This window comes from Lethenteron reissneri, chromosome 24 (assembly GCF_015708825.2).
Source record: "Lethenteron reissneri isolate LAM-NWPU_2019-01 chromosome 24, ASM1570882v1, whole genome shotgun sequence".
NCBI classification, from domain to species: domain Eukaryota; kingdom Metazoa; phylum Chordata; class Hyperoartia; order Petromyzontiformes; family Petromyzontidae; genus Lethenteron; species Lethenteron reissneri.
The window spans coordinates 12,673,488-12,691,023 of record NC_083802.1 but is presented as its reverse complement, the minus strand read 5'-3'; the positions used below and the strand labels follow the sequence as shown (position 1 = coordinate 12,691,023).

Genomic DNA, 17,536 nt, shown 5'->3' with positions numbered 1-17,536 from the left:
CCACCAACCACCGCCACCGTCACAACCAAGCCCTCTCTCTGAACCTGGCAATTGATGAAATCCTACGCAGGTTCCTGCCATTCAACTCCTGTGGCCTATCTCTTGTGAGTTTCCATGTTTTGCATTGCTCCACCTCTTCTGCAACCAGCCCAGCGTGGCCTTGAAAGCAACACGAAGCTCCCCCCCCCTCCCCCGTTTAATTATTAAACCGAAAATTTCTCTGTGCTAATGCATTACGAATGTGAGAAGGTAAAACTGCGGCAATGTAATACATTTCCGTGAAAGCCATGAATCTATAAAAAAATAAGTTTACGAGTTGCATGGCTACACACCGCAAAGAAGCAGGATTGCCTCAATGCCATCTCAAGCAAACCAGCCAAGCGCCGGCTCAACTGATTCGAACAATAAGGTGAAAGTAAATCCACGTCGCAACAATACATTGCAGGGGCTGTCCTCAGTTAATACTCTCCATGTGTTCCGAAGATTCATTGCGTGCCCAAGAGCCCCATGGTAAAGACTAGACAGTGTAATGACTGCATTAATCACGGTCAAATATAATCAGAGATCGAGCAGCAACAACAAAAAACGCAAGGCTCGTCTCGGCGACGGGGAAAAAAAATTCTAATTACGTCGCCGTACATTTTGATTGCACCCGAATTATCTGGGCGGTTTGGTAAAGAAAATCTAATCCCAGGAGAATTATCATGCTCAATTAAATGCTCCACTCCCCAACATCGGTGGTTCACTGACAATCTCGCAAAGCAGACATCGAAGGGTTTCGAGGGCCGTCCAAGCCAAGCCGGCTTCGTGCCAGCGCCGCAGTAATAAGCCATGACATACCGCCATGTGGGAGGACATATTGGCAGAAGGAAGTGGCAAATTAATGTTTGGTCTAAAAACAGATGTAATTTTCGAAATACATTTTTTTTTCTAACAAAAAAAAAGTGGGATTTCATGTTTTTTTTCTGTTTCTTTCCGTGAGACCTCATCAGATGGGTTCAGCCAAAAGCATGCCAAAAGTTGTCTCTGTGAGAAGTTTCAGTACCAGTGCACAAGATACAATGATGTCTCAATGGATGCTATATTCTCTGTGGCTACATTTTTGCAGACGTAGAAATGTAGGAGAGTAGTTCTGAAAGATAGTCTTAATTCTTGGCGACTATAGATCATTTTGAATAATTTCACATTTTTTTGTCAATCCACTGCTGGTTGGAAGCCTCCACATGCCGTGTTGGTGACCGTTCTCTATCACGCTGGCCAGCGTGGATTGGTCAAGGAGGTGGTACCTAGGACTGGCTTCAACCTATAATCTGCTAGCATTCACATTCAATGTTTCATCCCACTGAATAACACAGAAATGCACGGAGCTTAGTAAAGAGCAAAACCTTTGGGTTTGCTGTATTTTTTTAAAAACACTCACGCAATGCATACTGAATGTATATACTGCAACCAGGTGATTGTTGCTCACGCCACTGCTCGCCTCCGCTAGACGGAGCACTGGGGAGGCCACCCCTTCTAAAGCGTATTTGACCGATTGCCTCCACATTGAGCAACCCGATCTACACACAACCCGAATCTTGACTTTTAATTCCACCGTTTTTTTTCCATTCAAGGTGCTGCTCTTCCATGACCACAACGTTGGAATCCACTACGAGTTCACGGTGCCGGTGAACAGGAGCGCACGGCACGGCGAGCGACCGCGGACGCCCCTCTACATGTGGACGCACGTCGGCTGGGAGGACTGCAGCGTGCAGTGCGGAGGAGGTGCGGGCACAACAACTCACTGCGGGCACAACAACTCACTGCGGGCACAACAACTCACTGCGCGCACAACAACTCACTGCGCGCCACCGACCCTGTCCTTGGAAAGCATCCTTGGTTTGAAACCCGTAGACCGCCTGTGGTGGGGGGGGGGGACGTTGCGGTTGGGTCACACGGTGGTGGGTTTACTCGGCACAACCAAACCAAGCAAAAGCTTAAAGGCCCCTGATTCACGAGAAATGATGGTGCCCTGAAATATCAGCTCAAATTCAAATCGTAATGCACATAACAAGCTCATGAACGTAAAAAAAAGCCTCTTAAATGTGATCATCTCGAGTTGATCTCATCTCACTACACCTCCATCTATTGTTTGGTATCTCTTCTGTAATCTTACTCGGATTTTATTGACTGAAAAGGGGGGGGAGGGTTGCAAAGATTATTTCAGCTTAGGGCCCCCAATGAGGGACGAGCACCGCCACTGGGGTCAGATCCTCGGTTGCCGTGTGCACGGCTGCCAATGCGGTACTGTGCCTTGAGCTCTGTGCCAGCTGCTTGTGACACAGACACTCGTATATTCACCCACTCATACACGCGTACGTATACGTTCATTATTTGGTGATATTGCATTGGCAGTGGTGCACAAGCACAAATGACAACAATAAAATAAAACTACGCATTCGTCAATGAAACACCGCCCTACAAGGGAAAACATATATGGGGCGACATTTCAGGGCGATGGACCTTCTTCATAACACGTATATAGACAGGTAGAGTGGATACGAGTTGGTGACGGCACTTTACACACACATACCTATGCATATACACCTTGCTATACTGTCCACTCGCACACATTCCCACATATTAAGTGTACATGTACACGTGCACGCACAAGCGCATACTTTCGGCAGCTCGCTTGATTTAACTGAATGCGGCAAGTCTTGCCTTCGCGGTTGACACGTATGATGGGCTTAGCTTGGAATTGTGCGTTATATTCAGAAGCTTTTAACTTTATTTAGACTGGAGGAATCCGATGAGCTATAACGCTCTTTTTAGCAGATGTCCAGTAGGGGCGGGTCAGCAAGTTACTACGCCAAGTTAAATTGATATACAGTCCACGTCAATGCATTCCACTTCACCTTTGCACAGGTAATTGTGGGGGAAATGTTTTTCAAGGAGAGTTAGAAACCGAAAACTGTTAAATATAATTTACAGGAGCCTGCTGCGATTCTACAAATAAGAAGAAAACAGCTTTCGTATCATTTTATGAATTCTCATGGAATTTTTTGCAGAAACTTTACTCGGTACAGCAATGTTTTTAAGTGAAAATATCAACGTCTAGTGGCCAATGGACAATCCTTGCTCGGACATGAAGCTGGCGTATAAATAATCTGCAATGCTTTGTTCATTTCCGACAACGCCGCCCGCCCTTTGGGAGGATGTACGTTACGCAAGGCCTGTCTTGTAAAGCCTCGAGACACAAGCTCGTGCAAATATGGGCATCTCGTTAAGCATTATATATTATTTTCTTTTCTTCAAGCCTCGCCGAGCTTAACACTCGAAGAATAGCCGCAGTGGGTTGCACCAAACCTCCGTAGTGTGACCTTGCTTCAACGGGGGGGGGGGGGGGGGGGTGGCATATACAAACTTAGCGGGTAAACAAACTTTAAACAAATGTGAAACGCTCAAGGGAACTAGACTCTGCATGGTGTTGTTTTGTTAATTAATTCCGTTCCAGCTCCCGCTCACTGTGCACCTGAAAGTCTGCGATGCCCAGTTGCCACTGGGCCTCATTGCTACCGGTGTTAAATATTGCACCAATATTTTTGTTACTTATTTATAAGAATTTAGAGATGGGAAGTGGGGGGGGGGGGCTCAGCTTTCAGCGGGGAGTGGGGTGGGGGAGGGGGGGTCACACCCCTTCTATCCCCACCTTGACGCTGGCGGGCTGCGTTGGTCTGTGATCATTTGCGGCTTTGTCTCTGACACAGTGTGGTCCTTTTCCGGCATTGAGAGACGTTTCCAAATTGGATAAATACTGATGCTGAAAGTGGTCACATTCGAATGAAGGACCACCCTGGGAATTGTGTTAATTTTGCAGTATGCCGACAATGGCGTAGCGCACTTCTTGCATGGATATTGTCAAGTTTAGGGTAAACTATGTGATGTAAGTGTCAAAGTCTTGGAAATAAGAGTAGCATTTCAGCAGTGCGTGCCAGCTGCGCGTGCAAGTCCTTTTCAATTAACATTTAACGGGCGGCACTAAAATGTTGCAAATAAAAGAAACCGCTGAAAATAAGGGTGTAACCCCAACACACCGCAAATGTAACTAACGTTGAACTTCTTTCGCCAGCCGACGTCGCCAACCGTGCTAACCGGTTGCTTGCGCGTGTGATGGACAGGCGAGGTGCGGAGCATTTTGGGCTGCACGAAGATCGTCAACAGATCCCAGAGCTGCGTGCCGGACCAGGACTGCCGGAACGTGAGCCGGCCCCCGCTGCAGAACCGTCACTGCAACAGTCACCCCTGCCCAAACAGGTGCGGCCGGCCAGTGGCGGCCAAGTGGCAGCTTTCGCGCCGTCGCACACGCACAAAGCGGTCAGAATCAGAATCAGAAGGGTTTTATTCGCCATGAAAGTTCGCACAGACAAGGAATTTACTTTGGCCGGAAGGTGCATGCATTCGACATTTACGAATCTTAAATCTTAAATAAGTGGCTTACAAGTCTAACTATACTAAAGGTACAAGTCTAACTAATACTAAGGAGCTAAAGTATGTACAAATTTAATAAAATAAAATCTAAAATATACAATAGCTATAATATACAATATTAAATTACAAAAATACAAATAGGGTAACATAGTGCAAATATGACAGGGTGTCATTGTGCAGATATTGTGTTAAAGTCAGTTTGAGCGCTAAAGTCAGTTTGAGTGTTAAAGTCAGTTTGAGTGTTAAAGTCAGTTTGAGCGTTAAAGTCAGTTTGAGCGTTAAAGTCAGTTTGAGCGTTAAAGTCAGTTTGAGTGTTAAAGTCAGTTTGAGTGTTAAAGTCAGTTTGAGTGTTAAAGTCAGTTTGAGTGTTAAAGTCAGTTTGAGTGTTAAAGTCAGTTTGAGTGTTAAAGTCAGTTTGAGTGTTAAAGTCAGTTTGAGTGTTAAAGTCAGTTTGAGTGTTAAAGTCAGTTTGAGTGTTAAAGTCAGTTTGAGTGTTAAAGTTTGAGTGTTAAAGTCAGTTTGAGCGTTAAAGTCAGTTTGAGTGTTAAAGTCAGTTTGAGCGTTAAAGTCAGTTTGAGCGTTAAAGTCAGTTTGAGCGTTAAAGTCAGTTTGAGTGTTAAAGTCAGTTTGAGTGTTAAAGTCAGTTTGAGTGTTAAAGTCAGTTTGAGCGTTCAAGTCAGTTTGAGGGTTAAAGTCAGTTTGAGCGTTAAAGTCAGTTTGAGCCCCTGGCCTTGTTGAAGAGGCCAGCAGCGGATGGGAAGAAACTGTTTTTGTGGCGCGAGGTTTTGGTCAGGTCTACTCCACGGAGGATGCTGCGGATTGCATGAAGGATAGGGGGTAAGCGGCTTGGATGCGCGTGATGGAACGCGACGCTAAAGGTTTATGTAGATGTTGGCCCCTCGCGTCAAAAGATGACGGTAAAACAATAATTTCTTTAAAACACCTCCGATCAGCACGGTTGGCTGCACGCGGTGTGAAAGAAGTTCAACGTACATACATCACGCCGTGCGCGTGCGACTGAGGCTGTTAAGAATTACGTGTTGATTGCAGCCTCTCCCACAGTAGCTGCGCTGATAGCTTGACGTTTGAAAAAAGGTGGGTTGCCTGTCTTAAAAGGAGGGTCGTGATGACGAGTGGGACACACACGTGTGGAGGATGCAAGAGGGCTGTTCACTTGTAGACGTATTGGATCAGGCACCCCAAATGTCGGTGACCAGGGGGAAGGCCAAAGAGAAGAAGAAGTTTTTCCCTCTTTTGCTATTGTAAGTAATTGTGAGATATTCGTGGTCTCACGATACGTCCCAGCTTTTTGTAGCACAGAGGTGGCAACTCTGGTGTGTAGTGTAGCTAGTAGCGAATCACACCCCACCACCCCCACCACCATCTCCTTCCTCGCAAATGAAACGGAAACTGATTTAGCCGCTGCGTTTTTCAGCGTGCCCTTCGCCAGGTGCGGCTTTAATGGAGCCAATTGAGAAAATGACGACGCGCGACTGCAATTTTCGGCGATCACCGCAGCGGCAGTGCCGTACGAAAGCTGCCTTGGCGCGGGATGCTTTTGGAAGAGGGGTGCTTGATTTTGTTTTGGGGGTGGGGGGGGGGGCGAGTGAGTGAGAAGACACAGGAGGGGTGTATTAACGGGGGCCTGGGTGAGAAGGCGCGAGTGAGAAGTCGGCAAGCACTTTTTTGCCCAAAGTAACCAATGCCGGTCGAGTGCCAGGCGAATCGGTGCGTTATGGAGGATGCAAGAATACCGTACCTTTTATTGAATGCTTGAAAACTTTTTTTTTAACCCAAAGCCCACCCTGGCATGGCCTGCGAAAGTAAAATCTGCAGATGTGTGCTAAATCTTTGTTAAACTTTGTTAATGTTGATGCCTGCCAAAGTTTGCGTAATGCCATCAGAAGTTGGATCTACTACAACTTTGGGTTAAGCTTAGCATAAAAAGCCACTCATAGTGTTCAATGTGCGTGTAATCCCAGCACAACGCAAAAACAATACGGACGTACGGCGGGTATTTGTGAGTTAGTGCATGCCCGTGCGTGTGTTTTCAAGTACTTTACTGCGATCAAAACGTTCGATAAACATTGTCCAATGTGAAATGTAATTTCATCTCCCCCATGCCCCCCCTCTGCCCCACCACCTAATTCTTATTCCAACGCTGCACGGGTGTTTGTATTCCAAATGCTACCCATGGAGGCTCATCCAGCTGTAAAGTAGACAGATAGTTTGGCAATCGAAGCTTACACGAGACAGAGTGTAATGTTACTCTCAGCCGCAGTGCCTCTGTTTCTCTGGACAGAATAAGTTTACACACACACCCATATTGGCCATTCATCTTATTATTCCAGTTAAAATCTAGTGAAAGGAAAACAAATCGAAACAAATTCTTATTGCCAAAACCAACGGTGTTTTTTTATACGATTCGTTTACGTTACAATACTTTAGTGGAACTATGAAAGCGGGACTGATCCTCGATCACGAGACCAAGGAGGATTAGGGATAAAAGTTTCACACGAGGCATGAGACTCGCGCGAATGCTGCCATAGGGCAGACGGATGCCCAGTGGTGCGATCAAATGACTGAAAGTCAATGCGATGCTGAAAAATGATACAGCGTGAAAAAGTAAACGCTACTACAGCCACGTAAAAAAATTCCTTGGAATTCTAGCAACAACCGTTAACTCTCGACTACACCCGAATATTTGCACTTCATTAATCATCATCATCAGCGTTGGTCAATCCACTGCTGGATAAAGGCCTACCCCAAGAATGCTGGTCATCATGAATCTCAGTGGGGCCTTACCTGTTGAACTAAAACATCGTTTAGTTTTGAATTTAGTTTGAATATTTGGGGGCACGGAGGTCTAGAACCGCTGCTCGAGCACTTTCACGCAGAAACACTGACGACGGGCGCTTTGCCGACGTACGGTCCGTCAGGTGGAAGGTGTCCGACTGGTCGCCCTGCTCGCGCACCTGCGGCAAGGGCCTCCAGACGCGCTCCGTCTCGTGCCACTTGCACCTGCCCGGCGGTGGCTCGGTGCGCACGCGCGACGGCCGCTGCCCCAAGCCGCGGCCGCCCTCGTCCCAAGGCTGCCAGGGGCACGACTGTCTCGGAGTGTGGCAGGCCACCAGCTGGTCCCAGGTGAGCTGTCGTCTCGCCTGTCTCTCCCTTTCTCTGCAAACACGTGAATTTACTCCAACATATCCTGCTGCCGTGTAATGGTTAGCACGAAGGTTATTTTTAGAGGTCACCGGTTCAATTGAGTCACCCTGGTGGGGCAGTTTAAGTGATGGGCAGAGTGTTTTAAATCTCGCCCCTCCCTCCCCCACCCCCTCTGCCCACTCAGCAGTATACATTGGTGCGCCACGGCCGATTGATAGGTCGCTTTTGGTGGACTAAAGTGCGGGTATTCCCATCTCATCCAAAACATCGGACCCGAGTTGAAGAGTAGACCGAATACCTTCTAAAGGGGGCTCTGTTGAGCTCCCTCAAGTGGAGGCCTTTCCACCAGCAGTGGCACGAGCAAGCAATTGCAGGGCACGCACGTTTACCTCTTCGCACGTGACGTATTGGTCCAACTACCGCGCAAGGCTCGCAATTATGAGTCGCGTGCGCGAACCGTCACCGTTACTACGGCAGCATCTCCCGCGTGACGAAACGCTGGCCAACGTATACGAACTAAAACTATTAAACTGAACAATTTTCTTTTTACCAGGTAACTCTCACTCAGCTACATCGCTCTTTTTCAGAAGTGACCTGGCCACAAATGATAGCCCAACGAAGGGGCTTATAACGTGGCAATTTATAGCAGCCACAATATTCTTTCAGTGCATGTTTCCAAATGTCGAGGGAAAAACCGGAGGACCCGGGGGGAAATTCCACATGTACAGGCATCGTTGGAGTCGGGATCGAACTCACGCCCTCCTGCCTACCAGGCTAGGAGAATCAACATCTCGCCACCGTAGCACCCATACACACGAGCGCTGAGCGCTGCGGTGATGCATGGTCGGGGCTCTTTCTTGTCACGCAGTGCTCGTCGCGTTGTGGGAAGGGCACGCGCGTGCGGACCGCGCAGTGCACGAGCCCGCACGGGCGCTGCCTCGCCACCAGCCGCCCCCGCGAGCAGGACGGCTGCGAGGACTACTCCCAGTGCTACGAGTGGAAGACCGGCGACTGGTCACAGGTGTGTCACGGCACTGACAGACAACAACAACAAAAATCCCCCCGTGCAAGAGCATGGGGCACGGCACAAGAAAGGGGGTTGGTTGGCCAGCACCACGCCAGGCCGCCTTTGTCTCCCCAGTGGTGATGTTTACACACCGCGCCAGGCACTCGATTAAGGCTAAGTCCGACCCACAGCAACAACAACAACAACCGCCATTCGCCACAATGTGGCGGTGACATCTCCACGGTGCTTGTGCCAGGCTACGTGCACTTTAAGGCCACGTGAAGTGTCGAAACGCCCGCTGACAGAAGGTCACGGGGACAGACCCAGGTGCCATGAGTTGACTGACTGAGATGACTGGCAGATGCACCGCCTGTGCCCCCTCTACTGAGCCGACTTGCTGCGTTTCAGCTACCTGACCTGGAGCACCACCACCACCATTGTCATACGCAGATAGTGGGGCGCTGTAACGGAGTATCCACACAGGGCCTGCTGCTTACAAACACCTTAATGGTGTGAATAATAATAATAATGTATACACAGGGGCCCACGGGTTGTAGGGGCCCAGACTCTGGGCTATGAAGAGGGTAGTAAAATTTACAGAGGGACCCATTTCATTTGTCACACCAGGACCCGTGCCAACCACAGGGCGCTTGCTCTCCCCACGCTTTGTCAGTCATTGGGGTAGTTTGACCATACTTCACCATGCTGGTCAATGTGGGTTGGTGTATTGTCACCCAGAACCGGTTCAGATGTCGCTCGCCAGTGGTGAGTTGATCGAGTTCATAGTCTCTGCGCGCTAACCACTGCACCACGTAGCGCCACGTAGCAGTGTGGAAATTGAGTAACTTGCCCCATGCGGAGCAGAACGCACTATGTGGGGGAATATCAGTCTTAACCGAATTATTTTAGAAATCGACGAACTCGAGAAACATTTCACATACAAGATGAGCAGCCTGCTTGCTGTACTACCACCCGCTCTCCGTATCATAGCCCTGCAGGCGCATGTTTAATACACGTGATTACATGTTCCACTAGCAAACGTGCGCGGGAGACGCTCGGCGAACTCACCGACTCGTCGTCTTCGTGGTGTCGTCTCTCCCCACCCCTCCCGCGCGACGTCGGCGCGTCGCGCCAGTGCTCGACGAGCTGCGGCCGGGGTCTGCAGTCGCGCGTGGTGCACTGCATGCACCGCGTGTCGGGCCGCCACGGCAGCGGCTGCGAGGCCGACGGCAAGCCCGTCACGTACCGGGAGTGCGGCGTCGGCGAGTGCGACAGGACCTTCGATGCCAACACCATCACCTCCCCGCGCCTCGGTACGTACGCGTGTACGTGCGCGTGTACGTACGTGTGTACGTACGTGTGTACGTACGCGTGTACGTACGCGTGTACGTGCGCGTGTACGTACGTGTGTACGTACGTGTGTACGTACGCGTGTTGAACTTCTTTCGTCACCGTACGTAGCCGACCGTGGTTGAGGCTGCTGCTGCGACGACGGACGTGTTTTGCGCTTAATGTTGAAAGTATTTATTTTTAGTTATTTACTTTTCAGTGAACTTGCTTACCTCTGCTATACTTTACACTCCTATTGTGTTTTTGTATTGTTTGTTAATGGAACTTTCCTCACCGCCCCTACTGGACATCTGTGAGAAAGATCTCCAATGCTCATCGGACTCCGGTCTAAATGAAGATTATTAAGAATCTCATCCTGAAAGCAACCCAGGAGCACAGCGTTTGTAGAGGAGGGAAAACAAATAATGAAAACCTGTACGTGACGCCACTCAAAATTGAATGCGGAACGCTGGGAGATTGGTAATGTGAGCACCGTGTTTAATACTGTATATGTTTAAATTGCACTCGAATACCGTTATGAAGTCAGGAACATTTAAAAGGCGCCACTCTGCAATTGCTTGCTTACGCAACCAGCTGGCGGAAGGGCCTGCACTTCAAGGTATTTTTGGCCTATTCTTCCACGCTGTACATACATCTTGGGAGACGTGAAGTAAATACAGTAAAGTCAATCAAATGCGCTCAAACATTTTACATAGCATCTTTTTTGTTTTACCTGTGTACCGGCACCTTTTGAGAAACACTTTAAACACGGGACTGAAGTGATTTTTTTTGCTGCCACTAAGAAAGACCAAAACCTTCAGTGAGGCAGTATGTACATCCATGCGTTTGGCAATGAGAAAACAGCTCGAGAGGGAATTGTGCAACCCATTTACTATCCCATCTCTTTTGCTGCCCGAGGCAGCTGCTGAGTATTCATATTTACTGAAGCCGGCGGTGTTCTGGCTCCAACGAGGCCACGTTTATCCGTATTTGGTCATTCCTGTGCGTCGGGCTTGCACGCAGACACAAAGAGAGATGAATGCGTGCATTAAAATTGTATAAACTTGAGTACATATAATGCCACTTGGTGGGTCAACCACTGGGAGAGACTTGGCTTCTGTCATATCAACATGGAATTTCCACCCCTGGACCATGAATGGAGAGTACCACCCCAGAAATGTTAAAGCAAGGAGACAACTGAACTCTGTCTTTGAAGTCAAAGTTCAGTATACAGTGTGTTTCATCATCATCATCAGTCTGCTGCTGACCGAAGGCCTCCACAAGTCGTTACCATCCCTCACGATCCTGTGATGTAGTAATCCACCAGGCAACTGCACACAAACTCTTTCCATTGCTCCATCTGCTTGGTAGAAGTCTTCTCGGACTCGTTCCATCCATAGGCTCGTCTCAATTCGTAACCATCATCCACCTGTTCCTTTTTCTGGCTCTCAATATAATGACAAGCACGCAACTCTCCACGCTTCTTCGCACACCATTTGGTTTTTGTTCCATTTTTGACACGATCTTGCTCACCGTTAAATAATTTTCTTCTGACATTTTAAACAAAAAAACGATTCAAACTAAACTATTTTTATTTTTGCAGGTAAGGCCGACTGAGCTATTTAGGCTAATTTCAGAAGAAACCTGGCTACAATGAATAGCTTAACAATGTGCCTTATAGAAACTTAAATCGGCCTAATAAAATTAAACGCGCGTTGATACTAAACTTGGAGGGGAAAACGGGAGGACCTGGAGAAAACTCCACGCAAACTCCAAATACACAGCAGGCGTCGGGCTTTGGATCGAACCTGCGACCTCCTGCATACCAAGCGAGGGAGTTAACATCTCCCCACCATGGGTTCTCTTTTCATCCCGCGCACCCACCAGTTGCGCTGACCTACAAGTGCCTCGGGGACCAGTGGTCCGTGTACTGCCGACTGGTGCGTGAGCGCCAGCTGTGCCGTGACCTGCGCTGGTACCAGCGGTGCTGCCAGACCTGCAGAGACTTCTACGCGGCCGCGCTGCTCGCCTCGGCACCACCACGACAGCCGCCGGTCTTCCCCGCCGCTCGGCCGTCGGGCAGCTAACAAGCGCCGCGGGCGGCCACCATTGCGCGACCTTCCCACCCCCCACCACCACCCCCCCAACACCGAACTTCACCGAACCGACTCCACTCACTCCGCCGGTACCTTCGCAGCCTTCGAACCCCAACGGTCGACGGCGGGTCAAGCGTTCAGATGTTTTCGTTTCTACGTGGCGAGATCCGCTCTGGGTTCAGAGGAGGACTTGTGATTGTTGTTGTTGTTGTTCTTGTTGTTGCTGCTGTCGTCGTCATCAGGAAGAATAAGAGCACACTTGAGATTGTTATTCTAAAAGCTGCGACAGTAAGTTTTGTGTAAACGGAATTTTTATTGTGACTCTGCAGGGTGCGATGGTGATGAGTTACCAACAGCTCGTTAATTACTGGTGCTCAAAGCGGACGTGTTGGCGTTAAACACTTGTCACCTCCAAGCAGCCGAGCAGCCAAATCTGAGTAGCAACTACCTCTAAACAGTGCACCTCATAGTCTGAGGCATTTTCAACGTTCGTTTTTTTTTATATATAAAAAATTAAAATGTAAACTCCGGTTTACAAATTCACTCTGTTAAACTCGGCTCATATGACAATGGGGAAACGCTGCTGGTTATGATTGTTTCTTTTTTTTAATCATCAAAATTCCTGTTCACAGTAGGAAGTTATTGCTGCTTAAACACTTGAATGAACCTTCATCATTGACCGCGTGGGAAAGTGAGTCAACATCTGTTGCTGCATTTCCTGTTTGAGTCCAAATACTTTACAACAAACTCAGATGGAAATATGTTGTAGAGTATGGTTGCTGAATATATTTTGGTGGTTGCTGAATATAATAGTTTTATATATATATAACGAATAACAATTGTGTACTTAAAGTGTGTTCTTGACAACGGTAACTTTTGACCACGACTCATTACTAAGTGGCTTGAGTCTCGCTATGATGCAAATAACGTCCCACAAGTGATTCGGCTAGACAAGCGATCTCTTCATCGAAATTAGTTTGTGCTGTGTCTTATGCACAATATCCGTTTTCACTATGCTTTATGGACAGAGACGCACGGCATCACAGACCCATTAACGTTTCGCTCAACTCTCGGCGGTTGAACCCTTTCACACACGTGAGATCGAGGCCCAGTGCATGTGTACCTACGTCAGTAAATTGTGCTCTCTCTTGGAACGGGCAGATGGTAATACATCTCTATTCCAGTCTCCCCACTTTCTGAAGTATTCTTCTGTGTTGACACCGCATTTTACGCGATTGTAAGTTGATGTTCTTCTTACCCTCTCTCTCGGCACCCATCTCTTCTTTTGCCCCGTGCGAAGTGGGGGTGCAACGATCCATTTATTCATCAATGATACCTAACCTCATGGTAACACGTTTAATCACGTGCATGAGACTGTTTTTCAATTTGTATATGATGTATGCAAAGCGTCCAACGTCACCCCTGCAGCCACTAGACGGTGCGACCATTCACCACAATGTAGAAATTTTAAAAGATTGGTTCTTAATCGGACCACAATTCCGAAATGGGACACTTCATTTGACGTCGACGATTAGCTCACAAACGCAAAGAGAACATGCAGCCAAATCAGGACAGGGAGGTGACAATATCCAAACCTTGAATCGCTGCACACCAACCTTTCCCGTCGCGGTGAAGCCAAGACGGGATAAGTCGCTTGGCTGATATCGGTGCTACGTTGTATACGGCACACATATCCGCCCATTATCCATAAACGCAATGAAGTGAACTGGTGCTTGCTCTTATAGGTGTAATGTATTCACGTTTATAAAGGTATACAGACGTGTCCAAGCACATGCTGCTCTTTTGGTGGGGAGGAATGGTGCTAAATTAAACTTGCACTGAATTATAGAAGCAGCTTTTTTAAATTACATTGCATTGGGTGTTTTTAAATGAAAAACTTTGACAGCTTAAACAAAAATCACGTGTATTTTATAATGTAAATAAAATAAAGGAAATTGCCGGTGGTGGTGTACAAGTACAAATGAACACATCTCATCGCTTCGCTGACTTTTCTGATTTGTATTTTGATTTTGGTTTACCAAATAAGTCGCCGCGTTCTGTCAGCATTATTTTTCAAACATCAATATAAACAACTATTATATATATTTAAAAAAATATGCACATGGTTATATTTAAAATATGAAATGTGTTTTCGCATTATATAGACCACGTAGAAATATATAAATTCATTTTTTCGTAAAGGTCTTTACCACAGTGATCATCATTGTCATTGGAATTTTAATCATCCTCATTTTTTACTCATTCACAGAAAACTTTCTGAACCTTGAACAATATATGTACAGACGACGTTTGAGATTCCCATTGCCAGATCTGCTGCGATGTCGTCTACGAGCCTGTGTGAATTTTTGCTACTGATTCTAGTAAAAAATAAGTATAACCCGTAAAAACAAAGTTTTTCACTATAAATCCTTTATATGCGTGGCAGCTAGAGTCCTCTCGTCCTCTGGCTTGAGATGGCTGCCACCTATGGGTCAGATGATTGTCTGCCAGTATTAAGCAATTGGTAATTAAATATTTAATTTGTTTTCCCTAAACAGTGTAAAATTTTGGAAAAAAATTTCACGAACATTAATTGTCTCGCACAACGAGTCTGTGTGCAAAATGTCAGCTCGATTGGATCACGGGAAGTGGGTTAAAAAAACGACCGAAAGATTTGCACGGTCGTAAGCAAGCAAGCACGCAAGCACGCAAGCAAGCAAGCGAACTTAATATAAAGGATTTAAAAATGAAAACAATTATTAGAATCCACTTAAAGACTTGCATCTGTTCCAAACGTTACCCACCACCGCACACACACTCAGTTCATAATGCAATAGACGTACGCTATATATAATTACCATAAACAATTAAATCGTTGTTGTATATTGTTTGCTGAACATGTTATTTCCAAGATGAAATATACTGTTTCGTCAAAACTATTTTTGTTGTTGGGTCGACGGAAGTTGGGTATGAAAACTGCGTTGCTGCAAAATGTAATTACAAGCCTCGTGAGGAAAGTACATATTTGATCAAAATGTCTTTCATGGGACGTTTATGAGTTATCTTCTTCATGGCAATGACTCCATCACAATAGCCCCATGGATAATGTGGTAAAATGAAATGTGCTAGCCGCTTGCGGTGATTGTTTTGCAAGCTATGTGTGTGTCGCGCAAGCAGGGACTTTCATTTTTCACTGAATATTGTCCGGGTTGCTGGTGGACTTTGTATAGGTGGCACGTGACGAGAAGCCACAGCCATAGCGAGGATTATACTAAAGGTCGCTGAGCCAGACTCGGGCTGAAGTTAAACCCTCACCCTATGACCAAATCAACAGGAATGCGACCGATCTCATCACATCTTGGAAACTAAATAGGTTTGAGCCTGGATAATGCTTTGCTGGCTGACCACAAAGCACAGATTGTTATAGGCTGCAGGACTACGTTATGAGCACCAGAGAGCAATTAAGCCCTGCATCAATCCAATTGACAAGAAGAGCAAAAAATGACTCCAGCTTACACGAGAATGTGTGACGCCGACTGCTCCGTGGTCGGTGTTTTCCACACGTGCTCAGAGAGGACAGATTGGTGAGATACTTGTTGGGAAAGGTGACCAATACTCCTGGGGTGTGGAACCACCACTCGAGGCGGGAGAGAAGAGGCGTTGTCGGGTTGGAGTTGGAATTTCAATACTCGACAAGGTGGACCTGCCGGGGGTGTACTGCAGCCTCTGATCGAACAGCAATTCCCAACTGCTGCATAGGTGTTCACCAGCTGTGCTGTTTAGCTCTCTGATGCGTTTTCTGGACGTAGCTGTGTGCTGCTCGGGCAATTTGCTTTTGTTCAGCCACTGAATGGAGTTCGTTAAGGAGCTCTCAGCACGTGGACCGAAAGGTCAAGACATCGTGCTCAACAACACACGGAACAAACTAAAAAAACACAGCACAGAGTTGCAGGGCAAAACCGCAACAACATGGTCAGTAGTGATACACCACCGTGTACTGATTCATATTTAAATAGCTTGTTGGCCAAAGGGAAGCAAAACACCTTATCGGCTACATTCATTGCAAACAAAAGTCTGCAACAGGGAAGTACTTTAATAAAGGACAATTAAACGTGAGATGCTTCCCTTGGGGTTTGTCGACAAATGCCCAAAACGAGTGGCCCATTAAATGCACACAGATACCAAAAGGGCAAGAAGATACAGCACACAACACATTCCTGCGGAGGGAGCTGGTAGGAACGTTGGGTTGCTCGGTCAATGGCCAGGGTCAACGGCGGCGTGGTGTATTCCGCAAATATGCCCGACTGTGAGGGCGGGCACAAGCCGGCGTGAGTAGGTTAAACATTGAGTTTTATAAGGGCACCACGGGATGACCAGCCCCTCCCCACCCAGCCCCACCCCTCCCATCCCCCACCCAGCCCCACCCTCCCCACCCAGCCCCTCCCCACCCTCCCCACCCTCCTCACCCAGCCTCTCCCCACCCTCCCCGCCCCACACAGCCCCTCCCCACCCCGCCCCTCCCTCCCCACCCAGCCCCTCCCTGCACGACGGACACAATAATCCCCTGTGGGCTGGTGTAACCAGGAGGTTCCTACCGGTATTAAATAGTAAAGATACATCAGTTATATTTAATGAAGGGCGGTCAAGTTCGGACTTTGTATCAGTCTCAACACCAAAGTCTCGTCATGGGATGAATGGACCACAGAGAAAGCCTGGAGGCTTCTGTAGGCAATGTTTTTGCAAAGACTGCCTCTTATGGCTGAACTCATCCTGAAATGCTGTTCCTTGACTCCGATTGTTAACGCAGCCAGCTATGCGTTCAAGCGCGCCTGTCAGATTGCATTTTGCGAATGCAGAGCTTTAACTCGAGCACAACCCCAGCCTCAAATCAAACTCTAATTGCCTGTTGTTTAAGCATATTGCATAACGGCTACCATGGTGATTCATCCCCTTATTTACAAAAAGTGTTGCCTTTTGGCTACGATTTTTGTTTTAAGAAAAAAAAACAAAGGGGCATTTATGAATGCATCTAAAGGAAAACAGAAGCCATCTGTTTGAATGTCACATTTCAAATGAATACATCTCACTTAGCGTGCAATGCTACAGCAGCTATCTATATTGCTAAAGTAATAACCATGGTACTTTACGTGCAATTTTGGAAATGCTTGTTAGGTTGTGACGCTAAAATTATTATCGATTTTCTAGTTGTCCCAACAATTGGATATGAAGAGCATTAAAGTGGCTTGGTATCAGTATACGCTGTTCTCCTTAACGGAGACCAGGTGACCTGATAATAATACATCTGTAAGTAGTACACTTGAAAGTATGTAGAACTTATTTCGCACTGTACGTAGTCATACCGTGCTAAGTTTATATATATACACTTAAATGACGCACTGCACCTCTCCGCTGTGTTGTTTTGGCATTATGTCCGACGTTTTGATCCACGTGCTTGGAGCTGCTTCAGGAA

At 47.2% G+C, this 17,536-nt stretch overlaps 1 protein-coding gene across 2 annotated transcripts in view; it reads left to right on the top strand.

The window, feature by feature from the left end:
* LOC133346610 (A disintegrin and metalloproteinase with thrombospondin motifs 17-like) overlaps positions 1-15,086 on the top strand; it is a 91,184-nt gene extending 76,098 nt beyond the window's left edge. The window contains exons 21-26 of one of the 2 annotated variants that reach the window (XM_061558300.1): positions 1,614-1,764; positions 4,161-4,296; positions 7,410-7,614; positions 8,504-8,656; positions 9,777-9,954; positions 11,858-15,086. In XM_061558300.1, coding sequence (XP_061414284.1) covers positions 1,614-1,764; positions 4,161-4,296; positions 7,410-7,614; positions 8,504-8,656; positions 9,777-9,954; positions 11,858-12,057 — 1,023 coding nt within the window. In that variant the 3' untranslated portion in view covers positions 12,058-15,086. Of the gene's footprint in view, positions 1-1,613; positions 1,765-4,160; positions 4,297-7,409; positions 7,615-8,503; positions 8,657-9,676; positions 9,955-11,857 lie in introns of both variants that reach the window. The other variant, XM_061558301.1, reaches the window with a different exon arrangement.
* The last annotated feature ends 2,450 nt before the right edge of the window (positions 15,087-17,536 follow it).